This window comes from Myotis brandtii, unplaced genomic scaffold (assembly GCF_000412655.1).
Source record: "Myotis brandtii unplaced genomic scaffold, ASM41265v1 scaffold7, whole genome shotgun sequence".
Taxonomy (NCBI): Eukaryota; Metazoa; Chordata; class Mammalia; order Chiroptera; family Vespertilionidae; genus Myotis; species Myotis brandtii.
The window spans coordinates 247,171-257,606 of NW_005370740.1; the positions used below are offsets into that span (position 1 = coordinate 247,171).

At 43.7% G+C, this 10,436-nt stretch overlaps 1 protein-coding gene across 3 annotated transcripts in view; it reads right to left on the minus strand.

The window, feature by feature from the left end:
- Positions 1 to 1,664: 1,664 nt before the first annotated feature.
- TUBA8 (tubulin, alpha 8) overlaps positions 1,665 to 10,436 on the minus strand; it is a 22,898-nt gene continuing 14,126 nt past the window's right edge. For 2 of the 3 annotated variants that reach the window (XM_005882161.2, XM_014529932.1), the window contains exons 2-5: positions 7,156 to 7,378; positions 5,599 to 5,747; positions 4,580 to 5,260; positions 1,665 to 1,976 (exon numbers count right to left, since the gene is read on the minus strand). In XM_005882161.2, coding sequence (XP_005882223.1) covers positions 1,683 to 1,976; positions 4,580 to 5,260; positions 5,599 to 5,747; positions 7,156 to 7,378 — 1,347 coding nt within the window. In that variant the 3' untranslated portion in view covers positions 1,665 to 1,682. The remainder of the gene's footprint in view (positions 1,977 to 4,579; positions 5,261 to 5,598; positions 5,748 to 7,155; positions 7,379 to 10,436) is intronic. The other variant, XM_005882160.2, reaches the window with a different exon arrangement.

A 10,436-nucleotide genomic window follows, 5' to 3' on the forward strand; every position in this document is an offset into this window, starting at 1 on the left:
TACAAAAGAGTACAATGGAACCTTGGTTCTCAAACTTAATTTGTTCCAGAAGGCTATTGGAGAAGCAATTTGTTTGAAAACCGAATCATTTTTCCCATTAGAAATCATGTAAATTGAATTAATTCATACCAGACCCCCAAATGATTCCTTCTTTTAACCTTTCTTATATACATGTCTAATGCACTATTTAATCTATAAATAAACACTTTAAAAAAGGACATGAACTGTAAATGAACATTTAACAAAAAAGGAAATGAAATGTACAGTAAAAATAAATATTTAAAAGTAATAAGTAGCAACAAAAGCAAAATAACCCATTAAAATATTCACAGCACAATTTCCTGAGATGTTTATAATGTGAGGTTTAGTGGTAAACTGACTCATACTCATGCATTATCTCCTTTGTTTGTCACCTGATAGACTTGTGACTGATCATACAGGCATCAGCATAAAAGGGTTGTCAGGTTGAGAAGCGAATTGTTCAAGATGAGAGATAGTCAAGAACTGAGGTTTGACTGTATTCCCCCAGGCACTTCTTACCACTGTTGGTTTACTTGATATCACTTAACACTATCTGAAATTTTCTCATTCCTTCCTTTGTGTGATTATGCGGGCAGGAGATGTGTCTGTCTTGTTTCTCACTGATTCACCAGTTCTTAAATAGTGTCACTCCCTTCCCAATGCCCAGATCTTTCCTTTCCTTAGTGTTTTACCATTCCCTAGCCAACAGGCTGTGTTTCAGGGTGAACATAGCCTGTGGGGAAGCATAGGACTTGGTTAGAAAGTCTGTAAAGCCCTGAACGGTTTGGCTCAGTGGATGGAGTGTTGGTCTGTGGACTGAAAGGTCCCAGGTTCGATTCCGGTCAAGGGCATGTACCTTGGTTGCAGGCACATCCCCAGTGGGAGGTGTGCAGGAGGCAGCTGATCGATGTTTCTAACTCTCTATCCCTCTCTCTTCCTCTCTGTAAAGGATCAATAAAATATATTTTTTTTTTAAAAAAGGAAGTCTGTAAAGAGGAAACTCTGAAAAGTCGGAACCTCCTGGGGGAGTTGGCTGAAGGCAATAGCCCCTGCCTTGATCTTTCCAAACAAGTCTGTGTACACACGAGCCCCCAGGTGTTTACTGGAATCTTTATGCTTAATCTTTAGACGTCCTTGCTTAAAGGACACTACAGATGCATGACTTCTCAAGGATACTTACCTTGCTGATAGTATCTAGTAGTTAATTTTAGTTCAAGCTGTTGTTACAATAAAAGCCTAAGGAGACAGGTGAATGGGACTGTTTGGTTTCTCTAGCCAGGCACTCCCTTAGCCCTCTCTTTCACAGAAACATGTGTCAGAGTAATCATTCATCTGTCACTCAGGGTCTGCTGGTCAGCCCTGGCAATAACCTAATCCAGAATTCAAAATCCTGATCAGACCTCACCACACGTGTAAGTGGACTTCACCTTAACCCAGAGACAATGACTCTCATTTTCTGTAATGACACAAAGCTGCTTTTACCCAAGGGAGGATCTGATGCAGCACAGCATCCATTTTCAGCCCAGTCATCCCACAGGTACTGGTGTCAGACAGAGATTAGGCTGGAGTTGGGAGTGTCATCTATGACTCTTAGAATAGTTACATGTGCTTAGAGTGGAGCAGCAAAAATAAAGAGGCACAGCCATGAGGAACATGTATATTTAAAATTCCTCCCCTTCATTTTCTTCTTCAAATGAATCAGTCCCCACTTCTTCATAATCCTTCTCTAGGGCAGCTAGGTCCTCCCTGGCTTCAGAAAATTCTCCTTCTTCCATTCCCTCTCCAACATACCAATGGACAAATGCCCGCTTGGCGTACATGAGGTCAAACTTGTGGTCAAGGCGGGCCCAGGCCTCCGCAATCGCTGTGGTGTTGCTCAACATGCAGACAGCCCGCTGGACTTTGGCCAGGTCCCCTCCTGGCACCACAGTAGGTGGCTGGTAGTTGATGCCCACCTGGAGAACAGAGAAAGAGGAGGAACAACAAAAGAAGATGCAGGGTAGCCAAAGGGTGACTTGAGATGAGGCAACTTCATCACATGGTATGGGAGCAGGACTCAGGCACAGGCATGAGAGTGGGACTATAGGTCTAGGGGTGAAAAGAGGGGAGCAGGAGGTTGGGAAGCAGGGAGATAGAGAGAGAAGTAAATGCTGAGAAGAAAGTAAAAGTGAGTGGGATTGGGTATAGGCAAATTCAAGAAGAAGGACTAGAGAATCTAAAGACTGATGAAGACAAAAAGGAGAACAGGGCTGGTAATAGAGATGTTTGTGGGGAGATTCACGTAGACAAATGAGGGTAATGAATGAGACTATTAAGGGGGAGGTGTATAATACTGGTACATGTTTATCTCTAAAGTGGAAATACATTCCCTTTTAGAGGCAAATTAATTTCTAAACTTGAAGTTATTATGAAGTTTATTCTTTCTCAAATAGTCATTTGAAGTTCCTCTTAGTTATGCTGTCAAAAAATTTAGGGAAGTTTCTCTGCCAAGGGTGAAGGGTTGTTTAAAAGGTCATAGAGATATTCCAGAGCAATAAATAAAAAGATCCAAAAGGCCTGGCAATGGAGTTAGTGTTAATCAAGCCTTGTGTCTCTAAGAAGTGGAGCTTCTTAGAAGAAAAGCAAGGACTCCAAGCAAAGAAAATTAGTTTAAAACTCTTGCCTGGACAAGCCTAATTCTGGTAGCATGGCACGGTCCACCAACAAATCCAGCTCAATCTTATGGTGGGGCTACTATGCTAGAAATCTTTCTTTTCCTCACATACATATCAAACCAAAGCCAAGCCTAGGAACTGTAGAAAGCTGGAAGAAATCTAAAGTGACAAACTGTGATAATACTTATGGACTAAGATTCATGGTGCCACCCAAAAAATACCTCTTCTTACCCAGACTACCATGCATTAATTGCCAATCTCTTCAATTCATAGCTTTAAAATAAATACATGGCTTCCTGAGAGACAGAGGTGGGAGTGGCAGCAGGCTATACAGCTAAGGTGGTTAACCCATTAAATGGACTCACAAAGGTGAATCCTCTTAGATAAAAGTGGTATCTTGGTGATAAAGGTGATGCTAAGACAGAAGTAAATACCAAAAATAAGAATGGGAAGGGCAATGAATATGAACTCAGCCACATTACATAATTTGCTAGATCTGGCCCTAACAAGCAAAAACTTGTTGCCTAGAGCTAACTCTCTTTTTGTGAACAATAGTATTCCTTGACCTAAATTAAGTGGAGACAAACACCCTTGAGAAGGATGAAAGAGGAGGAAGTTCAACAACAACTTTCCCACAGCCTGTGCTTTTCTGAAAAGCAGATCAAGTTGATGGCTACCTTATCTTTCTGGACATGACCCCAAAGCTTCAGTTTAAAATAAAGGAGAGAATGGGAGAGGTCTCCCTTTTGTTAATTTCCCCACCACCCTCACATCTCATTTTTTCTACCTTCTTCTTATTAGCATGTTTTATTATTTCCATTTGAGAGAGGGGGGAAAAAAGAACTGCATTTTTTGAAGAGTGTGACTGTTTTCATAAGAATAACCAGAACTTACACATAAAATAGGCAGAATCTAGAAAAAAAGATTATGTATGTAGCTATGAGTAGGGCAATGAGGAAGAATGTTACAATTCCTTACTCAGCAGATCAGCTAGGTCAGAGCTTCATAGACAAAACAGATCAGCCAAGAGGCTGGCACATGGTGCCTTGTTTTTGTAAGTCCCACCAAGGAAAAACTGAGACATGTTCATCACTGTCTCCAGTCCGGTGCTCAGTAAACCTCTGAATTATTAAAGGCCTGGGCAGTACAAATTAATATAAATGGTGGTAGTTATTTTGCTGGTGGAATCTCTTTAAAGACCATGGAACACAGGGCAAAGTGATCAATCAGTTCACATGTTTAGAGCCAGCTGCATGCCCTGGTAGTGCAAGTCAAACGGTGGCTTTATCACTATTCAGTGTTTAACTAGCACTTTATCCAGGGGTCTTCCCTGGATATTCCACATTCCCCCAAGAATATTTAATTTTTCACAATAAATTAGGAGGACACATCTTTTGTTAAGAGGAGGGAATTTTACCTCTTTGGCAACATGAATAATTTGGTTATCTCCATTTTCTAATACACTGTCAGATTACAACTACCTCTACTCCTTCATCCTGTTCATATCATTTGCCCACACATGTTCTTTCTAGCCTGTCCACTCCTCCCTATAAAAGAAATACCCTTTTCTGCCTGACCTGTGAGATGCTTGCAGATCTTAGGGTAGGAGCTGTAGAAGTCTTCTCCCTATTGCAATAGTGCCCCTCCTGTTCTTTTACTAATCCTTTCTAATAAATTCCCCCCTTACCTGTATAAATTAAATGAGTGAGTGAATGAATGAATTTAATTAATGGTATAGTTGGCTTAAGCTCCTCTTCCCATATCATTCCAATAAAGCCTGAAGTGTCCATGGAATTGTATATCTGTCCAAGACTCTGGAGTTTATACATCCTTCTCCTCCATCCTTGGTAATCTACCTCTGCTTCTCTAGTTGTCTAACTCCTCCCTATGTCATCAGCTCTCACCTTGAAGCCAGTGGGACACCAGTCTACAAACTGGATGGTCCTCTTGGTTTTGATGGCAGCAATAGCAACATTCACATCCTTGGGCACCACATCCCCACGGTAGAGCATGCAGCAGGCCATGTACTTGCCATGTCTTGGGTCACACTTCACCATCTGGCTATTGGGCTCAAAGCAGGAGCTGGTTATCTCAGCCACGGAAAGTTGTTCATGATAGGCTTTCTCAGCAGAGATGATGGGTGCATAGGTGACCAGTGGGAAGTGAATGCGGGGGTAGGGCACCAGGTTGGTCTGGAACTCGGTGAGGTCCACATTGAGGGCCCCGTCAAAGCGGAGAGAGGCAGTGATGGAGGATACAATCTGGCTGATAAGGCGGTTGAGGTTGGTATAGGTGGGGCGCTCAATGTCTAGGTTCCTGCGGCAGATGTCATAGATGGCTTCATTATCTACCATGAAAGCACAATCTGAATGTTCCAGTGTGGTGTGAGTGGTTAAGATGGAGTTATAGGGCTCGACCACTGCAGTGGAGACCTGGGGGGCTGGATAGATAGCAAACTCTAGCTTGGACTTCTTGCCATAATCCAGGGAGAGGCGTTCCATCAGTAGAGAAGTGAAGCCAGAGCCAGTGCCCCCACCAAAACTATGGAAGATCAGGAAGCCCTGCAAGCCAGAGCAGGCATCTGTCTTGGGAGAGTAAAACATGAGAAGAAAACATGAAGACAAGTTTCTAAGAATACCCTAATGTGGACAAAGGCAGGCAATCCTTCTGTCTGCCCCACTACATCCCTCAACATTTTTACATGGGTGAAATCAAAGCAGCCTTTCAGTTTAGAAAAGGGGTTATAGTGGTCATTAGTCTCAAAACTGTCTGATCCCCAAAAGTTCAGAACCACTGGATTACACCCTGTGAATCTATGAAATCTCTATCCTTTAGCCTAGGGCCATATGCCTCTACCCATTCTTCTCAGAGAGATATGAGTCTCTAAACCTATTCACCTTAGCCTGCCCTTATTAACACTTACCAACTTCCTTATGCGGTCCAGCACCAGGTCGATGCTCTCCTTGCCCACTGTGTAGTGGCCCCGGGCATAGTTGTTAGCTGCATCCTCCTTTCCTGTGATCAGCTGCTCTGGATGGAAGAGCTGGCGGTAGGTTCCTGCCCGAACCTCATCTACCAAGAGAGGAGGACCATCAGGTCTTACTATCTCCTTTTCCATTAGAATATCATATAATACCCTTCTGGGTCATCACTTCCCCACTGTAAAACTCTACAAAGGTGAATCCAGACAACCTTGTAACAAATGTGAAAAAGGCTAAGTCTAAAGTGACATAGGCACTAAAAGAACCAGAAGCCAGTGACTCCAGCAGGTGATGAGAAGCCTGCTGCTCTCCTGGCTGCAACTTTAAAAAGCCTTAACTTTACAAAGCTCACTGAACACAAAGGTTGATTGCCACTCCTTCCATCTACCTTGATCCCTCAAGGCTTCCCTCTTATTTTTTCTTTCATGCTGCAAAGTTACCTCAAAACTTAACCTGATTTCACTTGCATTAAAATGTTCTAGAGACACAGAGAAAGATTCAGGGTGATCTGCCCAGTTCCTAGTCTCTCCCGGGAATAGTCCCCCATCACCTTCACCTCAAGGTGATAATAATATATATCAGGCATTAGAGTTACTTTAGAATGAAAGGTTCTAGAGGAGCAGGAGCCCTGGAAAGGCTGTCAAGAGCACTCTGCTCACCTCTAAGGGTCCACATGAAATGGGCACATAGCCAATTAGAGGCATCAGGTCCAAACTACACCCCTTCTTCTCTTCAGGGGGTCTCCTACTCCCCTAGAGAAAGCATCCATTTGCATGGTGGCCTGTGAGGGTAATCTGCATTTTTTGTATTTGTACAAAGTTCTCAAAGGCAGAAGTACCTGGAGTCAGCTGTGCCTAGAAATTAGTGGTCAGGCGTTATAGACATTTGCCCAGACATCCCTATGAAACTTATCCATCCCTTGATTGTTGACCCAGCTTGGAGCTGAGGAAATCCAGAACCAGGGAAGTGGTGCTTGAGGGGGTGAACTCAAGGAGAGACCTGAATTTCTGTTTTCTAAGATTCAAATGAAGGTCAAGCTTCTATAGCCACTTCTGGTTATGAGAAAAATGCCTATTATTCCATTTTGTGTGCCAGACACTGCAAGCTTATATCAAACCCGTGAGAATAGGTTGAAATTATTATAGAATCGGAAACCTTGAGAAATTGGCTATTTGGGGCCTTCCTATAATACCTAAAATCATTTGTATTTTTTAGCCTTAGTGTAAACAATTTTGACAATTTAATCTGTCTCCACTGGTTTAAGCAGAGAACATTTTATTTGCAGTTAGAGCTGTGATGGGAGAGCAAAGAGTCCTGGTTCCTATTGTGAGTTCCCCAATTATGGACAATTCAAGGAGCTGACAGACATCATGGGGAGCAGAAGGGCTCTAGCTGAGACATCCCCACCTTCCAGTTAAAGATTCTGCTTTGTTAGACTCATGGACAAAGCCTCACAGTCTCATGTTGCTTTCTATGGGAGGGTCCTAGTCCATACTCACCTACGACAGTAGGCTCCAGGTCTACCATGACAGCCCGGGGCACATGCTTTCCATTGCCAGTCTCACTAAAAAAGGTGGTGAATGAGTCGTCATCATTGATCTTGCTGGCCTGGGCACCAAAGGTGCCATCTGCCTGAATGCCGTGTTCCAGGCAGAAGAGCTCCCAGCAGGCATTGCCAATCTGAACTCCTGCTTGACCCACATGGACTGATATGCATTCCCTCTGTGGGGAGAGTGCAGAATCACGGTCAGAGAGCCCTAGGACCTAGCCATGTCTCTGTCCTGTATCTCCCACATCTGAGGACTTGTCTCTCCTGGCATTCACCTCACAGGATGTCTATCCCCCGAGCCATGCCATTCCCAGAACCAGGGTCTGAGGTCTCAGGTGTCTGAGGACCATTGCAGGGTACTAAGAATTAGCTCTGATGAACCACCATTTTGTGGTTTGATCTAAAGGTTGCTTTCCAAGGTTAATTCTTTATAGCAAGAAAAGGAAAAAGGGGACAGATGCACCAAAGAAACAAGGGACTAATACTCAACCATGAGACTTCTGTGCTGATGAAGGAGGTCAAAGATGGAACCAGTGATAACAGCAAAAATTACCCCTAAATTCACTACCATACACAGTGGTAACATTCATATCTGTGCCCAGACCCTGACTTTCCTAGACAGCAGGCACACACATGCATGCACACACGCAGAGTCTCAAAATATCATAGAGTGGATAAACATTCATGGAAGGAGTATACTTTGGATGTATCATGGGTACAATTAGTATTCTGATCACAAACATAGGAATAAGAAAGGGTTGGTCCTTAAAGAGTCTGAACAGAAACTCTGGCATCAAAGACTCTAGGCCTGCGCTGTCCACTGCAGTGGCTCCAGTCACTGTGACTGTTGAGAACCTGAAATGTAGCTCATCCAAACTGACATGTTATAAATGTCAAACATACACTGGGTTTCAAAACTTATTATTAAAAAGAAGGCAAAATATCTCATTCATAATTTTTATATTAATTTCATGTTAAAATTTGTTGGGTATCTTAATTCATTGTATTTTATTTTATTTCTAAATAAAGGGTTGGTACATCAGCAAGGGATAATTGGGAGTATATAAATTAGACTCTTCCTGAACTCTGAGAAGTTAAAAAATTTCTCTGTAGCCACCACAACCTATTTCCTTGCCTATGTCTGGCCAAGTGTTAAATGAAGCTGATCTTTAGAGTGCTCTTACCTCTTACCTCTGTGTTACTCAGATGTGAAGCCACAATTACCCGATTGTCCTAGCACCAACAGCTTAGGAGGGTTTTTTGGGGGTGAGGGGGGTGAGAATGAGTGTGTATGTGAATGTGTATGAATAGAAACCAACCATGGGTTTTTTCTGGGAGGAGGGCTTCATTTCCCCTACCACAACCCACCCACCTGTGAGGAAGCAGTGACCAGAACAAGATGACTCTGTGCTTATGACCCCCACCAGAGGCCAGCAGGAAATCATGTGCTTGATCTGTGAGTTTCTATTCTTATCCATGACCCTACCTGGTATTTTCCATCTCTGGGTAACCCAAGCCAGACACAGAGCCTCCAGAGCACGTGGTTGGGCATGGAAACACATTGAGTACAGGTCAGAGTATAGGACTCCTGGAAACTTGGAATTTCTCTAGAGATGGGAGCAGAGCATCTACTCTGAGTAACATCTCAAAGGGTCAGAGATTATCAGGACTCATTGCTCCCTAATTAAATTTTCCAACTAAACACCAACTCTACACATGTCTCTGTGCCCTTGCCTTTGGTGAGGCTAGAGTACAGGTATTCACAGCAGCCAATAGATAACACAGCCAAGCTGGGACTACAACCTGGCTGCTTTTCCATGACCCTGGTGTCCAGGGTAAGGCTTCAGTCACAAAGTTGCCCACACTCCTGGGTTTGAATCTTGTTGTATTAATTATTTGCTATGTTGTGTGACCTTGGCTGAGTTACTTAACCTCCCCTTGTCTGAAAATAATAAGTTAGCCATGGTTATTATTGTCATCTTTACCAACATCAATTTCATTATTCTACCCTATAGCTTTATTTTCCACCTGGAAGAGATACAAATAGAAAGATAGAGACTTCAGGCCCCCATTCCACTCACTTTTATTGATAAGTCTATTTTTTGTCTTCACATTAGGACTCAATTCTGACCTAAGAACAGCAGTGTACCACAACCCAGGAACTACCCACAACCAGCACATTATCGACCAAACTATATTTTCACATCCAGCATGTAGCGTGGCTTCCTAAGGAGCTATCTAAAGCTGAAGGGATGTTGAAAAAGCCTAAAAGAAGCCTCATTCTTCATTCTAGGTGACCATATCCTCTGTGGTCCTGACCTTCAGCTTAAGGAGCCATGCTCCCTCCCCATCACCACACTCCAATCATCCTCCAGGCTTGTCTGTGCAGCTGCTTGGTCTCTGGTCAGTCCTCCCTTCTGAAACTCCCTGGGCCTTTTTGACAAGATGCAGGGATATTTAAAGAAGGTGAAAGGTCATAAGGGAAAGAGTAAAAAGATCTTAGGGTCCTAAAAACCACAAACATAGTGATATTAATGTTTTTGGTCTCTTTTGATAGACCCTTTAGTCTTATACTAATAAATATGCTAGTTGTCACTGACAAAAATCTCTCTCTCCTCTCTCTCTCTCTCTCTCTCTCTCTCTCTCTCTCTCTCTCTCGCACACTCACACACACACACAGAAGAGTGTCAGCTAATCAATATAGAAGGAATAATATATTAAGAAATATTGGTAGCAAGATGGCGGCATAGGTAAACACCGGAGACTGCTGCCGCAAACAACCACTTCAAAAATACAACTAAAAGACGGAACGGACATCACCCAGAACCACAGGAAGGCTGGCTGAGGAGAGACTCTTCAACTAGAAGGAAAAATAACAGCACACCGAGGCTCAGAGGAGGCGCAGTGTGGAAAAAACTCAGGTGCGGAGGTGCGCGCGCAAAGCGGGCTGGTGGCTGAGAGCGCGGTTGTCGTTTTCGGTCAGGGGGGAGTCTCAGACTCTGAGCTCCAGATACGGGCGAATCGCTGGGGACTCGGACCCAAACGGGAGAAGCGGGAGTGTCTGGCATCAGTTGGAAGGCAGCTTTCCCTCCGAGGTTTGCAGCGGTTCCGGGGGTTCTGAGAAGCAGAGCCTCTGGGAACAGGACTGAGGGCACCATAACGGCTCCCTCCGCCCGCCCTGCCCTGTTGATCCCGCCCCGCCCAAGCCCTGCACAGAGCCATTTGCCAGAT